The sequence below is a fragment of the Thalassophryne amazonica genome, chromosome 23 (genome assembly GCF_902500255.1).
Source record: "Thalassophryne amazonica chromosome 23, fThaAma1.1, whole genome shotgun sequence".
NCBI classification, from domain to species: domain Eukaryota; kingdom Metazoa; phylum Chordata; class Actinopteri; order Batrachoidiformes; family Batrachoididae; genus Thalassophryne; species Thalassophryne amazonica.
Genome location: NC_047125.1, coordinates 17,481,257 through 17,499,761, shown reverse-complemented (window position 1 = coordinate 17,499,761; position 18,505 = coordinate 17,481,257). Strand labels below are relative to the sequence as shown.

General features: G+C 40.8%; 1 protein-coding gene across 1 annotated transcript in view; it reads right to left on the bottom strand.

Moving 5' to 3' along the window:
- Window positions 1-2,935: 2,935 nt before the first annotated feature.
- LOC117505142 (receptor-type tyrosine-protein phosphatase delta-like) overlaps window positions 2,936-18,505 on the bottom strand; it is a 167,329-nt gene continuing 151,759 nt past the window's right edge. The window contains 9 exon segments of the mRNA XM_034164697.1: window positions 2,936-3,155; window positions 4,712-4,847; window positions 5,118-5,272; window positions 6,750-6,875; window positions 6,984-7,110; window positions 8,703-8,881; window positions 9,579-9,864; window positions 15,841-15,995; window positions 16,074-16,193. Of these exon segments, the coding sequence (XP_034020588.1) occupies window positions 3,087-3,155; window positions 4,712-4,847; window positions 5,118-5,272; window positions 6,750-6,875; window positions 6,984-7,110; window positions 8,703-8,881; window positions 9,579-9,864; window positions 15,841-15,995; window positions 16,074-16,193 (1,353 nt within the window). The 3' untranslated portion in view covers window positions 2,936-3,086.

Below are 18,505 nucleotides of genomic sequence, written 5' to 3'. Positions count from 1 at the left end.
CTTCTCTGTGGGGCCTTATGCCATCTCCACATCCAATCTAATTGGCCTTCGGACCAATGGGTCTTGGGAAATATTTAATAGTCACCAGTGCTAACGCTAGCATCAACTGCAGTTGTCAGAATGTTAACCGCTAATGTGTGGCTGCATATACTAACCGGCATTTATCATTTCTATAATGCAGCCTGTCAGGACTCAAACGCATCATGTCAGCGTAACCATGTCTGACACATTAAGCAGTGTGCTGCACATGCGGAAATCCAGGAATTCCCAGGAAACTTTCATCACTTCAAAGAAAGCACCTGGAATGCACATCCACAAAGCCATCAAGGAGGGTGTGGGGGTCGCGGAACCTTCAAGATGTGGCTCAATGTAAAGGCTGAAGCATTGTTGAGTGAAACATTCTCAAACTCTGTCAAAGAAAGACTTGACACAATGGTGAGAACAGTCAGGACGTCGGACCCAGGATTCATCCAGTTTATCCGCATCTACTCTTTCGAGTCACATATGAAATTAATCAAAAATCTCAGGCGTGAAAACCCTTCAGTGATGACGTGTGCATTTAGCATTCTTTTTGACCCAACTGATTGAAGTTAAATTCAACATATGTTGCTTGTACATTGTGAGAGTGTGTGTGATACAGATTACAACGGGTTTGTTAGTTTGGGTTGTTCTTGTTATGTCACTCTGTTTCTCCCTCATTCACTCACTCGTCGTCAACAACTTACTCCAATTGAAGATCACAGGGGGGCTGGAGCCTATCCCAGCAGTCATGGGGCATGAGGCGAGGTACATCCTGGACAGGATGCCAGTCTGTCGCAGGGCCACATATAGACAAACACACACACACACACACACCTATGGACAATTTAAAGTTTCCAATCCACCTAACCCGCATGTCTTTGGATGTGGGAGGAAGCCGGAGCACCCGGAGGGAACCCATGCAGACATGGGGAGAACATGCAAACTCCACATAGAAAGGCCACAGGTGGGAATCGATCCCATGGCCTACCCTGTTTCTGTTGTTGAAATTTGACAGCATGTTTTGTCGAAATTAATGAAATATAACCTTTTATATATTGTAATTCACTCAGCCACAGTAAGGCCACTGAAAATGAAAACAAAACAAAAAAAACAAGAGTTTCAACGCGTTATTTGCATATATAATCTCATCATGTGACATATGAACACTAGAGGTAAAACTATACAGTTACATTTACAAGTAAATGCTTTGAACGCACAAAGGATACATTATGATAAATGAAACATTATAAAAACAGGCATAAATATAAGGCACTCTAAATGGAAAATGATTCAAAAAAACAAAGAAACAAAAAAACTGTTTAAAGAACCACAAGAAAGTGACGTCTTTGTACCTTGCCCTATTGGTGTTGAGCGGTCGGTGCGGCCGCGTGACTCTGATTCTAATTACACACCGTTCGGGATCTTGGGAACACAGCAGCCATGCTTTTATTGGCAATCCAACCATTCCCATTCCCGCACCTCGCGTGTGGGGAAACAACAATGTCATGAGTGAATAACGTATCCACGCACAGCAGCACCCTAACTAAGACACATTTATTGCACAAGAAAAGATGCACTGAATCAGAATACAGTTTTGTCGTACTGATGTGCATTCCAGTGAAGAATAATTTAATTTTCCCCAATAGCACACAACTTTCCGTTTGGAAGCTTTCCGGGAATTACCGGATTTTCGGAGAAGAGGCGTGCTGTGATTTATACCGTACAGTGACATGCCGATTTAATCCAAAGGAAATATTAGCCAGTGACATTAGCTAACTGGTGATTATGCCAACAGTTAGCAGTTGAAGCTAACTGTGGATAGTGTTTTCTTTATTACAACCCATATCCAAATAAATCGCAGCGTGCATCAACCCTGGAAATCTGGTAATTCCTGGAAAATTCTCAGCTGTTTCATTACTGTATTTCATATTCTATTATGTACTTTATATATATTTATTTATTTCATTGTATACTTTAATATGGAATTCATATATATATAATATATCTTACCCAATTTATCTGTTTCTCTCTACATCATTTTAACATGGAAGAACGAAGATAATCTGTAGCAGCAGCTTCATACTTTGCTCATCCCTGTTGATTCCACAAAGCCCCAGTTTATTTTATGGGAGCAATTAAATGACTATGTATGTGATCATGGACAAAAATTGAAATGAAGAAGGAACAAAAAAAAAAATGAATTCCTTGCACTATGTGCAATGAAACTGAGGAAATAATATTTATAACAAATAAATGTCTCTGCAATGTAGCACAGCTCTACAGCTTCAAAAAAAAAAAAAAAAAGACGTACGTAAATATGCTTTATCGCTTTTTTCCAAGTGATAAATTGGTGTAAAAAAAGGAAATTCACACAGTTCAAAAAAAGCACATCAGCTGTATAATAAAGTACTAAAAAACTAAATCAATAATTATTTATTTCATACATCATTTTAACTTTGCCTTTTCCCATAATTTAGGTGATGAACATTGAGACAGGAAAAGGGACATTTACTCATTATCAAAGTAGGTCCTGCTCGTTTGGACCACACATCGTCTTCTTTTTGCATGGGTTGTCAGTGTGTTCTTGATTGCGAAATGGATTTTTTTTTTCTTTACAATGTGCATTGTTTTTTTTTCCCCCAAAATCCCGTGTGCCTCTGTCATGTCTCCTGATGCATTTCTGATGATGTCATTGTAGTTCGTTGACGTCTTCGTGTTGGGTTTTTAGTTTGTTGTGTTTTTGTGTGTGTGTGTGTGTGTGTGTGTGTGTGTGTGTGTGTGTGAACATGAACGTGAATCCTTGAAGCACCGGTAAAAAGAAATTCCACACGATGCTCCCATAGTCAGGATTCCCCTCGTCCAAATGTGAGGTTTTTGTAGGGCGTTGGAAATAGTTGGTCCTCCGGGAATCATCTTTTTCAGGTCTTGTCGCACATCCAACACTTAATGAGTTGTTAGCAAGGAGTTGAGTACTTTCTCAAGCAAGAATTTATGGCTCAGAAGAAAGGCTCCCTGGTTTCTCTTTCCAAAGGCCCCTCTGCTTTCTTCCTCCGTGACTGGGTGGTTTACGTTGCATAGTGATCAAAGCTTCCCAGGTACTCCAAACCAGCTCGGTAACAGAACTGGTATTGATCCTGGAAACAAACAAGAGAAGATTTTATCTCACGCTGCCTCTTTAGGATCTTTAAAGCCAACTACCCATGAAACATTCTGTTTGCAGAGTTTTTTTTTCCATGTCTGGCTGTTGTAAAACATTTTTAAATGGCTTTCCTGGGAGACCAGACAATGATTCTGACCTTTAAATGTGGGCAAACCAAGTAGAAAAGAAAATCTTTCCGCCTGCTCTATTAAAGAATTTTCACCATTTTTGTTTTTTTTTTTTCTTTTTTTGGATATTAGATAAATCATTGTTTTTACTGGATACTCCTACCTCAATGGGGTAAGGAGTTGAGCTACTACTACGTTGACCTGGGTTTGATTCGTGGTCACGTTACTAGTCTGTTTTTGGACAAGATACTTCATCTGAATTGTTCCAGTCTGCCCAGCCACAATTGGGTACCAACCTTGGCTGAGAAGTAACCTATAATGGACCGTTGTCATTTCCAGAAGGAGCCATTGACCTTCATCGTCTTAACAATATGTTATCCGGGGATAAGCACCATCAGGACCTACACAGGACTTAGGTTTACTCTGATGAAAATGAATAATGGGTGCCTTAACGAAAACATGTGCTCTTGCTAAGTATGATAACTATTATTATTTAGACACTGCAACGCCAACATGGTAGTTGGCCGATGGGCTCAAACATCTCTTGAAGCCAGCATTTGAGCAATTCCATGAGCCCGTCACACCCATTACCACTTTCTATGTTCCTGCTGTGATCTTGCTGTGATGTTGAGGAAATAATGGACAAACCATAATTCTTTGTTTGGGCGAGATGACAGCAGGGCCATTGAAACAGCTAACAGATGTGACAATCTCATGGAATTGCCCACTCTCTCTTTCATACGCACCGTGGGTTGTCAGATGTGCTGTCTATGTAACAATGTCTCACATACTGTGAATAGCAGTTTGTCCTCAAACCTTGGAAATCTGGCAACATCTGCAACACATTAAATGGATCTACTCATGTCAATTGGTGTAATCTTATTGATGCACCATGTTCTACAGCGAGTTAGTTCAATATGTCCTGCTATTGGTATAAGATGTCAACACCATGCCTTTGAATGTTGATGGCTAATAAACCTAAATGCTAAATTCAGCTGGCATACGCACAAACCACTGGTGGCAACCATGGTGAGCATCATCTCCAAATGATGTTGCTAACATTCATGTATGTGGTCAAGCTAAGCATGGATAGTGTTAATGCCCCATGTTGACATGGCAGTTCCCATTATCAATAGATATTGACCTCAAATCCTGAAATATAATAATTTCAGAAGTCTTTTTTAAGTGGATTGTTTGGGTTCTAATGAGACATTTTTAACTTTAAAAGAACCTTACCTCTGCATTTTTGTGGCCTCAAAAGGTTCCTTTGGTTCTTAGCAACCATTTTACAAAAGTGTACACAGAAATTAGTTGCAAAATGGACAATTGTTTAAAAATGTGGCTTTATTGCTGTGGTTTTTAAATCTGTTTTTTTTCCCCTTAACAAATAAAGGGGAACAGTATAAATGTAAAACAGGTTCACCTCTGTCTGCACCATTGCTGGTCTCTGCGTCCGTAGCATTTTTACCGTCTGGAAGATGTCTACTACGCCCTCATATCTCATTCGTTCCAAGACTATGCTGAGGGTGATGAAAACTCCAGCTCTACCTACACCGGCACTGTGCGAGAGAGATCAATAGGTCAAAAAAGGTCTATGCTGGGGCTGGAGGAATCTGATAAGTCTGAAAGTAGCTTAATTTAAATCAAATAATGTAGCAGTAGTATGCTAATTAAGTGCTGAAGTGGATTATATATCTTGTACTATCTAAGTAGTTTTAGCTCATAAAGAAAGATAATGGTTTAAAAAAAATACACCATAAAAGGTAAAAGTTGTGAAGATGGTTGGGGGGGGTTATGTGGCTGTAGACACCCACTAAAATCTATCTTACCTACAGTGGACCGAGATGGGTCCATCTTGGCCAAACTGTTCTTTTGTTTTATGTACTTGTCCAATGAAATCGATGAAGCCCTCTCCAGATTTTGGCACTCCTTGCTCAGGCCAGTCTGTGAACTGAAATTGCCTTACTGTCCGTGAATGTCCATCCTGGTAAAAGTGGAAAAGGGTACAAAGTCCAGTGTTTGAAAGCTGTTCAAAATGGCTCACCAAATGATACCATGAAATGTGGCCACATGACTCCAACATTGGGTTCCTGTATATATGACAGCCCTTTTGTTGTTAACTTTACTTACTAAGATACCACTGCCAATGAGGTAATGTTTTCACTGGCATTTGACGGTTTGTTTGTCTGTTAGCAGGATAACTCAAAACGTAATAACCGGAATGTCAATACAATTTGGTGAGAAGATGAGTAGCACATTCAACTCAAAACATTGTGAGAGCATGTTGCTGAAATATAGTGTGTAGATGGATAATGTCCTGGAAAATGATGGCTTTTATTTTGAAATTTGATCTGGAACATATTTTCTTGAACAAATGTGGCCTTGGTTGGAGGTCTGCACTCTGAGTGCCTTCCAGCTGGGATTGTGGAACCTTGCATATCTTCTCGTGGAGAGGTTGTGCATAGAACTTTGGTAGATTTGCACAGAAAGCCTTACTATTGTTATAATTATAATTATTATTTTTAAATTAATCCAGATATGGGTTTCCTAAAAGACTTAGATTGCTTCGACTTAGAAGGCTAGCTTTTAGCTTTTTTATGCACTATAATAACATGATTTGAAGTATATTCTGCTCATATTTGACTGTTATGTGAGTGGTCATCTCCAAATGACCTGGCCTTTGTTGAATTTGAATTTGAGGATGGCATTTTATTCAGACTTGGGGTGCACAGAGACATATTAAAGATGCTTGTTATTTCACCTGAATGTATTAAACATGAACACTAAAGATGCTAAAGCCTTTGATGTGCAACCCTTGACAGGGTGCTTGGCAAATTGACTTTGAGGGTGTGCATTATTTAAGTGATATTGTATCCCCTTGATAAGGAAAGAAATCCCATTGATGAGCCAGTGTAACAGGCACTACAAAGGAGGAAGCCTGCACCATTTATCTGTGTAAGCCTTTGATGGAATTAAAAACCCTGGCAGCTGAGTGCTGCTGGCACCGCGTTTGTTTTTTTACACATTGACATGTCATAATTCTTGCACATATATATTTAAAATGGTGCTGCACTTAAGGCCATAGTCTGATGTAAACAAATATTACACACAATGCCGACATTCTGGGCTAATAATTAATGCGAAGTTAAATTGGGTCAGCGGGTGATCACCATCCAACACTTTCAACAGTCAATTCCTTCTTGTCAAATGAAAACAAATTAAGAAATCACCCCACAGGGTAATATTTTAGTAAACTGTGCACACCCAAACAACGTTTTGTGTGGTTTCAGGGATTCATGCCTGTTGATGGAATTCAATGCTGAGAAAACTGTTGTTGTGAAGATAGTTGTTGCTAAGAGTTATGTTTTCTTGATTAATCCTAAGTACACTGTGACTCATAGATGCATCACAGCACATTCTTTTGGGCACAATGTGTGTGTCCAGTATAAATGTGTGCTTACCCGAGCATCAGTTACTTTGAACTCTCTGAGGATATACTGAGGCATGTTATACTCAGCCATTGGATCCACCACAAAGTACTGATATCTGGCCGACCTCTCTGCTGGCCAGTACTGGTGGCATTTTTCCTGCAGAAAGTGAAGAAAACATTTGGTTTTGTTCTATTCATAGTTCTTGTATTTGAAGGGGTCACTTGTGTGTATTATGTCAGTCAATAAAAGATTGATCACGCTTACCCTGCCCATTTCTCGAAGCTTGGTCAGCATGACAACAATTGTAGAGTTGTGCTCCCAAAGCATTCTCCAGAAATCCTCTGTGGTCTCTGCCAGTGGTCCCTGTGTTGCAATATAGGCTTTCTGTTGCCTGCAGGAGAGCAAGAAATTTGACAGAGGTTAAGTTGCACTTCCAATATAACTGGACTTTGACATTGATTGTGAACAATTGCAGTGTGGCAATTGAAACATATAACAATGTACTGATACAGAAAAGGGAACACATAAAACACAAAGCATGTTTCTTCATTCTGTGCCACGATTTGAACATTTTAAGATGTTTGGGGCTGAACACCTGACAGAACAGAGATGAAATTGCTCAGTTTCTAGAGAGGGAGCATACAGTTATTTCCATCGGACATTAACCCTCTGGGGCCGACGCCATCGTATACGATGGCTGGGACCAAGCTTTTCTAAATTATAAATAACTTTTTAATGATATGAGATAGAAACGTACTTTTTTTTTTTTTTTTTTTGCTGAAAAGTTAACTCTGCGGACTTTCAATCCACCATCGGCCATCTTTGTACTCCTCATAGAAGCTGTGTGATGACGTGCGCAATGTGAGTGTCCAATCGGAATTGGTTCACCGTCACATGGTTTTCCAAAATCCAATCGTAGGGCAGATTTACCTCACATGATAAACCAAAGATCGTTTTGAGCAGCGATATCTTACTAGTTGGCCCATTTGAATAGCCCCCTAACTCCTCCAATGCACCCTGCACCATTACGCACAGCGAAAGTGAAAGCAGGCAGAGAGCCTCGCATGACAATCTCACGTGCTCAAACAGAGTATGCAACTATCAGGATTGCTTCACTAGTTTGCATTTGAATGTTACTGGATTTCTCTGTGGCCCTCTCCCTCTGGCGTAAAGCACTGTTTATCATATCAGTGGGGTGAGGGAGAGGGGCCACTCCTCAGACTGGCGCATAAACGCATAGACCATTTTGTATATACTGTTCAAAATGTGCATTTGTTTATAGTTTGAACTTTTTTGTTGTACAGTCTTTCACACAAGACCTCAAATTACCTTTATAAAGTGTCAAAACAGTTGTTTATTATGGTTTGCTGTGTGTTTTGAATAAATGTGTGTGGAAAATTATTTTTCGCTTTACTTTTCCTTTATTTTTGATTGTAAACCTTTATTACACTTATAAAACACAAAAGCACATATATTATGAAAGAACAGGTTGTCATGAAAAAAAGAGACATAAAACTTGATTGTGGGGTGCAGGGAGAGCTGTTAACAGCAATAATAAAACATTTATGCCAGGCGAGTAAACTGTCCAAAAAATGCCCTCGGACCCCAGAGGGTTAATGTAGGCAAGACGCCATTGAATACTGATGAGCAATGTTAAAGAAAATACTGTGATTAGGACTGGCATATGTGGCCATGCATGAGGTTAGCATTAGCATATTTGGTGACACTAACTGGGATTCACACTGCCATATAGTGGTTGACACAATCACCGATTGTTGGTGTAATTAGCATCAAATGCCATGAGCACAACTGTATATGCTAATGCAAAGCTCCAATCAGTGAGTGTTATTGAAAATAAACTGCAATTTTTCTTTAATATGGCCCGTTGGCAGTGAAAGGCATCTCAATGCAAAAATGTCTGATATAAAACCAGAAAACTCTTGTCTCTGCCTAAAAGAGGGAGTCTGTCCTTTCATTGCTTACCTGTAGCCATCAATGAAACTTGCATTGATGTAGTCGGACCCCTCAACTCCTCGAATGGGTTGAAGACACACTCGTGTGGACTCGTATGGCATGATGTTCACAAGGCGGTTCTTGAACTTGTTGCAGGGGAGATTGGCACTGATGAATCGTGACGTATGGGCTTTAGTGTTTGCTAAACGCTACAAGAGGGAGAGACAGACAGAATGAAATGACATGAGGAAAAGGTGAACAGTGTAAATCACATGCTTTAAGAGTGAGGGTAGAAACCATCAAATAATTCCCTGCATGTTGTGGGTGATGGAATTTGTACTGTGGGTAGGTATGATTTCATACAAACACCAAGCATAGCAATGGCGTAAAAGAGATTGCCCTCACAGCCTGCCTTTGGAGGGGGAAAAGTACATGTGATGAAAATAGATGACCAAGTGAGCCTTGAGTGGACACAACTGAGGTATAGTCTAACCTATTCGTCATCTGAGTGGAATCGGGATCCATCATGTTGCGTGTTCCTGTGTGACGGCTATAAAGGGCTCACATTATAAATCCAGAGTATACTGCTTAAGGCCCGTTGGCAACTGTCAGTGTTTTCACGAAGAGCGCCTTGTAGAAAGCCTGGGTTATTTCATGTTGGGTTTGACAAGCATGTCAGTTAACTGGACTAGAGAGGAAACCACAGGCCCCATGCTGTCTTGTGGTCCAAATACGATCCGGAGACGTGTCCAGGAGTCCTGCTGTGACTAGCTAATCCATAGCCTTGGAGCCTTGATATTATTATTAATTTTATTATTAGAGCATACTACAATTTGACAACTGGGAAAACATTTATATCATCTGATGTAATCGACCACTGTGGCTTCACTATATGCGAGCGTGTACCTTAAACTCCAGTTCCATTCCGGTGACGTTCTCTCCACCTTCTATCTGTGTCAGTTTCTGGATGTAGGCATATAGGTTTCTAGCGGGCACTTCGGTGGTGCCGCAGTTGACGGCCTCCTGGAGCGCATCGTGTATGAAGACGTACTGGTCCTCTGTTTGCACCATGTAGTTGCGCTGGGCTCGCATTAATGTTACGTGCCCGTAGATGTCCACAGTCTTCTCATGTTTGATACGTTCCAGCATGGCATCAATCACGATGAAGCAACCTGTGCGCCCCACCCCAGCACTGTAGTCAAAAAGAAAATAATGAAGAGAATATCACGTCTTTCTAAAGGAGGAAGCAATATAGAGGGTGACCCACAAAAAACAGAACCCATAAAAATTGTAATAAATCCTACAAAGTTCCAGCAGAAGACTTTCATCTGTGTATGACCATCCCCAAAAGTTTCAGTTATCTTTGTCGCTTTGCAAAAAAGTCATGTTCTTTCCAAATTATGCTCCAAATGGTAGGATTTATTGGTGAGGCAAAATGTCTTTTCCTTGGTTGGCCAAGAGATGTCTTGTATTAATTTGTGTTGTCATGTGTCTTGTATTGATTTGACATGTTTGAAGACTGTTGACCAGTTGGTTTTGGTCAACAGTCTTCTGGGTGTAAACAAAGAGCAAGACTTCATGAATCACATGCAAGCAAAATGCCTGCTTCACATGTACTGACCTGAACAACTCCAGATATGTCCAATTCAAACAAATTTCCAATTTAAACTAATATGCAAAATTGTAATTGCAACTGTTGTGTTCAAAAATGCCAACATGGCCCAAAATTGGAGGTTCATTTGTCCTCACTTGTATGTATCAGGACCCAAAATTTGAGAGCTGACTATATTATAGATTTTATAGAGAACCACGGAATGTCTGACTGATCTGACATCAGTGAAAATCCCTGATTTCCAAGTGCATTCTGTTTGGCCAGGAGCCTCGATGGCAGATCCTGTATATCCTTCGTCCATCCGCCATTGTGAACACTGAAATGTATATGATTGATTTGCTGTAACACTTCTATCACTGCATGTTTGGACAAGTCTGTGCTGTCACCCAACTGCAGATTGTCACCCTAATGAGTCCAGTCTACTTGAAGTTCCTTCCTGTAATCACAAAAAGTTGAAGGGACTTTTTCCTGACAGCTGTTGCCCATGTGCTTGCTCACGGGGAGGGTATGGTTCAAACTTTACTGTTGTATAGTGCCATGTTGTGACTTTGTGCAAATTGAATCGCAAGAGTGTGAAACTATACTCTATATCAATCAATCAATCAATTTTTTTATATAGCGCCAAATCACAACCAACAGTTGCCCCAAGGCGCTTTATATTGTAAGGCAAGGCCATACAATAATTATGTAAAACCCCAACGGTCAAAACGACCCCCTGTGAGCAAGCACTTGGCTACAGTGGGAAGGAAAAACTCCCTTTTAACAGGAAGAAACCTCCAGCAGAACCAGGCTCAGGGAGGGGCAGTCTTCTGCTGGGACTGGTTGGGGCTGAGGGAGAGAACCAGGAAAAAGACATGCTGTGGAGGGGAGCAGAGATCGATCACTAATGATTAAATGCAGAGTGGTGCATACAGAGCAAAAAGAGAAAGAAACAGTGCATCATGGGAACCCCCCAGCAGTCTACGTCTATAGCAGCATAACTAAGGGATGGTTCAGGGTCACCTGATCCAGCCCTAACTATAAGCTTTAGCAAAAAGGAAAGTTTTAAGCCTAATCTTAAAAGTAGAGAGGGTGTCTGTCTCCCTGATCTGAATTGGGAGCTGGTTCCACAGGAGAGGAGCCTGAAAGCTGAAGGCTCTGCCTCCCATTCTACTCTTACAAACCCTAGGAACTACAAGTAAGTATATATATATGAAGTATATATGTCAATAAAAATGGTCTGAGTGTTGTGCATTTATTTATTGATTGTAATCTCACTTGTGATTTTAGTTCTGTTGCCTTCTCTGAGGAGAAATAAGAGCCGTCCAAACTCGAAGGAAGGAGGCCAGAGTGCAAACTCTCTCTGCCAAGTTTGCCAGTACAGAAGTGACCATTTGGCTTTGACTTTAATTAAACCTGAAGTTGTGCTGGAGAAGAGGGCTTGGCACTCGCATCCTTCAGTGAGCTCATTACTGGCACTGTGATCTCGTCTCGCCCCCTCTGGAATGCACCTGTGCTCTCGAACCCATCAGGACTAATGAGTTCCACAACAGTAATATTTAACCTTTATCTCACTTCTAAACAGAACCGCTGCAAAATGCGCACAAACAAATGTGGGTATGGGGCACATAATTTCAAGAGCGTGGATGTTGAGGGGCTTGCTAATGCACCAGGCGACCATTCTGAAGAGCAGCTGACTTCGGTTAATGCTATTAGTTTTAGCACGGTGCACCCAAATGGCATAAAGAGCTTCAGTGGAGGCAGATCCATTCATTAAGTTTCACATTGGTACATTTTTGCATTAGTATGTAAATAGTTTTGTTTTTTTAAGGAGTGATGTTTTTCTCGGTCTGGTTGACCTTCCTTTGCAGGTCAGATTGACATACGCTTTGTAAACGTGGCACGCTGACAGTTTATAAATGCTCCCCTACATGTTTAATCTTCAAGTACAGCATTAGTCAATGCAGAAGATGCGTCTCTATGACAATTTATTTACGGTGGCGTGACGGGGTAGAGCTAAATCGTGTTCATTGCTCCAACACGAAGCATAGCTTTGACATGACAAGTCCCCACACTTGGCACTCCAAAGTAAATAAGTTATTCAATCTAACATGCCTACAAGGTGTGAGCCATGCTCTCGTGCTGCCGCCGCCTCCTCCCGATGGCGCGTTTGTCATTTGTTCACAGGAAGAGGGAAAAGGGTGAGAAGGAAAACTTGAGGGAGCAATGTTATCCCCCAGGGGCAATGCTGCACTGAAACTGTGATGCGAACAGAATAAAGGCATGTGTGGGAGTCGTTGGCTTTAAGAAATGATCTGATGATCATTTTCAAAATAGCTGACACCGACTGGATGAGACTGAGCTTTTTTTTTTCTTCTTCTTCTTTCTCTCTCAAAACTGTGGCGATTACAAAATATGCATCTGATTGAAAACGTGATAAGAGCTGATGCGAGAGCGTTGGGAGAATATTTGAAGAATGAATTGCTTCCAGGTCTGAGAACACCTCTGCGCTTGGATGCAGAAACTTGAAGCGAGTTCTTCCTTTCCTTTTTTTTTCTCCAGCTGTTTCTAATCTGAAAGTATTTTACAGTTTGGACCTGAATGTGGGAGAGTGATGACCTGTGAGAGAGCAAGTGACAGAGTGACACCGCTGAGCTGGAGAAGGATGACTATGAGGAACCATGGGGCGGAGGGTGGGAGTAAGAAGGAGGAATTTATCCAGGGAATGATGCTGCCAGTTATCCTCCAGCTGTTTTGTTTGTGTACTCTTCAGACTGATCTTTGTAAAATATTATAATATATAAATGACAGCTTTTCCCTCAGTGCAAAACAACTATTATACATGGGCTAGGTTCCAATTTCCATGAATCGACAAGTATCAAGATTTTCGTTTTGATAATATGACCCTCAAAAACAAACCTCACTTCGTTCCCATGGTTCAGTGTGTGAGCTCATTTATATAAATCCAGTAATTCATGACTAAGAGTGTGGGAATATTTAAATATGTCTTTCAAGCCAACCAAAGTTTAGAGATGAAAGCCACCTAATGTGCAAAATATGCTTTTGAAGAATGACTGTCGTACAGTAAGTAGAGGAACACCAACCACAGCTCTTTATGTGATTTTAAAAGTAGCAAAACCCTATGTAGGGTGCTGGATTGGATATATTGGTGAAATTAATACTCTAGGCTGGCAAATGATGCATATAACACAGCTAATATCGGCAAGATTCTTGTTTTCAAGCATTACTAACTTTGGTTGAAATTCATAGCAAAATGCGATGGAGCCATGAAGCTGACAAAATGTTTTACACTTGTAAATCACAAAAGGCAACTCTCAAGGGCCAACCTGCTCATGGAAAATTATTCACTCTACAGTGAATGAACCTGAAAATATAACGCAACAGGTCAAGATTGTGCACATGCCCTGGGCCTGTGTATTTCTGCATCCATCACACCATGGAAGTTCTTCAGGTCTTGAATGGGAGTCATCCAGGGAGATAAGTGGTTATCCAGCATGTTGTGCAGATACATGTTGCGTTACATTACTGACAAGCAAGGCATGGTGAGGTGGCATTGACACATTTAAAAGTTGAAAGGGAGTTGAAAATCTGACTGCTTCAATGACCTGACGTTGCCTTTTCAGCCAAGCAGGACCAGCTGTCTTGGATGTCGTAACATTAAATGTCAGACTAATATGCTTTGAAAGTTGAGGGAATAAAGAATGGGAAAGTGTAGCGTAAAATGCTGCAGTAAAAGCGGTTACATATAAATTCTTATTAAATCTCTTACTGACAGCTCACCTATCAAGTAACCGGTTCCATATGCTGCTCAATAAACAAGTTCAAAATTATGTACGTGGCAATTCGTAATGCAAAGACTACAAAGGATTCAAAAATAAGGCTCTTATGTTCAGAATATCAGACCGTAGGTTCAAAAAGTGTTACTTGTTTTACTTGTAAAGGTTTATATCAAGTTAGAATAATCTTCACTTAGCATTTCTGTTGGTTTCATGTTTAGTTCATTGTATGGAGAGCAAGTACGACAGATACTTTGACTTCTTGAGTGCCACAGTCAGGCACATGGAATCTTTAGATTTTAGACATGCCCGTGGATCAGGATCCATAGGATGTACTCATAGGATGAACCATTGATTCCACAAGGATCCTGATCTTTGTACTCAGGATCAGGATCTTTATGGAACCACTGATTCCACAAAGATCACCGCATCATCTGCAAAGTTGCGGTCAATGACCCTTTCCTCACTGAAAAATACAAAAGGTTGCTGGAACCCATAACCCTCACCCAACCTAATGCAAGCAATAAACCAAGAAGGAGCTAGAATACATCCTTGATGACTCCCATAATCCACTGTGAAGAAGTCAGATATTCTACCTCCACTTTATACAGCTTTAGCCACCTTCAGGTGTTTCAGCTCTCTGGCAATCTGAGATTCAGACTGATGGATGAGTCACAACAGGTCTCCAGTGTTAATTCATTGACCCGTGTCTGTTTGCTTTAGTGTTACAATGATAGAATGAGGAAAAAAATATATGGTGTCACTCGAGATTAAATACCTACAACTAATATATCTAGTATATATGAAACTGTATTTCAAAAGAAGTATTGAATAATTTCCCCATTTTTTTAATTTAAATTTTCTTTTGACTAATTCTCATGTGCATCAACAGGTTTTACAAAAACATACAGGATAACTTTACATTAAAAACATTAAAAACTACTGTGTAAAAGTGTTAAATAAATCATGGTGACTGGAAGTTCCTCCTTTTTTTTTTTTTTTTTTTTTTTTTTTTTTTTTTTTATTTAAAAAAAGATGTGAAGCTTGGCAATGATTCCATCTGATACCAAGCCAGAGGAATTAAGAACTCCCATCTGCAGTCAGACATTAATTCCTGCATTCACTTTCATTGTAAAAAGTCTGTATTTTCAATTTGAAGTGATTCGGGAACCCACTAATTAACTTTAGCATGTGGTAATTTTAATTCTTCATTAATCCTCGGTCTTGCTCTCCCCTGTCTGATATAACTTTATCACTGGCTCCTGCACTTTGTGCAAAGCTTCTGATGACTTGCTGCATTAAGGGGCACCCAAAGTCCTTGTGCCTCACTGTTGGGCGTCTGGCCGCTTGTGCTACTGAGAAAAGTGAAATTGGCACGAAAGTTATTTGTCTGGGATGCAATAACCTGAGGCACGAACCGACCTGTGGGCTGCTGATGTGCGGCGTGTTAGCGGTGTTAGCACAGGCGACGACAGGTCTGCATGTTTGTGTGGGAGGACAGGATTAAGTTTGCTGAGGGCAATGACACTCGTACTCGGTGATGTCGACAACACTCTGAGATTTAAAATGGCTTCTGTGAAAGCTGGTGGGATGGTTTGGTGAGTTTGCACAGAAATCTCTATTCCAACGACATGTAAATAAACATGAATGCGTCGCATTTTGTCACTGCGTATGTATTCATATATTCATTACAGCAAATGAGGAGGAAAAAATTTATTTCATACCTCAGTTTGGTTTAGTCAGTTGTGCCGCCGTACGGTGAAGCCCTGTTGTTTCTTACCTGCAGTGTACAACCATGGGCCCGGCATCTGGAGGGTTGCACGCTTTCACCCGTCTCAGAAAGGCCAGGAAGGGAGTGGGATGTTCCGGCACCCCGTGATCTGGCCAAGCTGTAAACTGGAACTGCCTCACCTCTCTCTTCTCACTGGAACCGTTCTGAATGTGGAAGTGCCGTAAGGTTAGTGACCACAGTGACTGTGCTCATATTCTGCAGCCAACATCAATGCCACTTACTTTAAAAAGTGCAAATGTTCTGACGCAGTATGTGGCTAGTTCTACTGTGTCGAGCAGTGTTACTTGGATAAGACCGTAGGTTTCTGTCCCTCTTGTTGGCCAGTATTGGTCACATTTCACCTGCATCAAGAGAAACATTAAAACTAGTGACAAACATTTCCCAGGAATTACCTGATAGCCCGTTATGGAGTGTACCGTCATTTATGCTATCTATACCGGACATTTGCTCATCACAACTGCAGTTAGAATTAAGTGTGGTGAGCAAGATTGAAAAATCTGAATGGCATTCTCTTTAATAGGGCCTGTAATTCATCAAATGTATGCAGTTGTTACATCTGGCTGAGATTTGTTGGCAAGTTTTCCCAAGAATTGCCTCGGCACGGCTCACGTCTGTGCCCCGGTGGGGAGGTTGGTGTGCTGTGCAGCACAAATTTAGAAAGTATGGTTAAACATATGGCAGTTTTGAATATGTTGAAAGTTTTCTGGAGCTCTGCTGCACTCTGGGCCACCTTGCCAGGTTGATATTCGGCTCAGGGCTGCTTGGTGCAGGTTCGGCACAACTCAAGTCCAGTTTTCATGCAAAGCGTGGAAGGAATTATACGAATATAATAAGAGTTGAGGAAAGGGTGTGCATTGGGTTCACCTGCAGTTGCACTGACTTGTGCTGGTGTAACAGTAAATCTTCCCTGCCACCTGCCCCAGGGTTTGGAGTCCACCAAACTCCCAGGATAAAAAACAACTCTTCCTGACTTTTCCGGAGTGGTGCGCCTGTTTGGGAGGATTCAGCACCACTAGCAGCCATTCAAGAGCTGCTTATGGAAACTGACTGAGGTGTGAAACAGTGCCAAACTCGCCTGAAAACACATTATCACACAATTGTTTCTTCATTTATTACAGTATGTTTAAACTGCACAAATTCTCTTTTCCAGCAGAGCTTGATGCTCACAATTGGACACTGTTCATGAGATAAATGTAAACAGTTCCCTTATTTGTGCTGATTAATTCTGATTTCACAATCAGTGAAATGACTGGAGATGATTTCGCAGAGATTGTGGAACTAATTTTTTGACATTTCTCTAATTACAAAGGTAGCCACAGTATCTCATTATCTCATAATATATGTTCAGCATGATTATTATTCCAGCAAACAGATTTCACACTCAAAAAAACCTGCTGTGCATTACTGCTTGTTGTCCAAACGGAAACACTTTTCCGGAGCAGTTAGCCTGATTTACGTACAGATGTTTCTCATTGTATTGTCCATTTGTGGGAAGTGGATGATGTTTGTTTGATATATTAAACTTATGTGCTGACAAGAAAACCTCACTGAGACACAGTCTCTGTACTAAACATGCCTTGGTTAAAACAGGCAGTACAAGACATTCAAGAGGTAAAATTATCCAGCCTGCCATCAAGCCAAAATGGCTCACCAGGTGTCTCAACAATTTATATTAATACTTACCACAAAAAGTACCCACTAAATACTTCTTAATAAAAGATCTTTGGACATGCAAAAGTACTTGGTTTTGTGCCTGTTGTTTTAAATGGAAAGGGGCGACTGTTGGCAACGTCCATCTTGCAAGGGAATGCTTGCAAGAATGACGTACTGGCTGTTTGTTCCACAGACCATGTGACCAGCCAGCGTACAGGCAGGCGGCATGGCAGGAACCAAGTAGAAGTTCCGATATGGATTTCCTTGACAATGCGTCACAAAAGCCTGAAAGTGGAGTTCATTTGGAATAACTGCCAACCAATCAGCGTTTTTCGTCTTTATGCATCATTCCTCATGTGCTCTTAGGATTTGAAATTGAAGGAACGAAGGAGTTGAATTCCAAGATGTAGAACGAATCGCAGTTTATGCAGCACGCTGCATCAAACTGGTACATTTTACAAATATGGTATCATATTCAGGAAAACACTTCCCACTGATCGTAACAGCATATACAGCCATGCTTTCTATGTGTTATGGGACCCACGGTTGATACCAATTGCAGTTAGGTGTGACGGTTAGTCATTGGCGGTTTGTGTCATTCATGGACTGTATGTTAAGGCTCAAAAGTGTGTGGCCAGGTGCTTGCTCACAGGGGGTCGTTTTGACCGTTGGGGTTTTACATAATTATTGTATGGCCTTGCCTTACAATATAAGGCGCCTTGGGGCAACTGTTTGTTGTGATTTGGTGCTATATAAAAAAAAAATTGAATTGAAATTGAAAAGGGTTAGTGCTCTTTAATACGGTTTATCATGAACCAAATGTGTCAGGAAGATGGTGGTTTCTCCACATCCAGAAATCTGGCAAATGTTGAAGAATTTTAATCACTGAGTCATAGATGCACAAAACAAACAGTTTGGGTGCTTCCCGCGAAATGATGTGATTAATATAAAAAAATTAATATTGTCAGAAGCAATAAATTCACACTATGTACTCCAGATA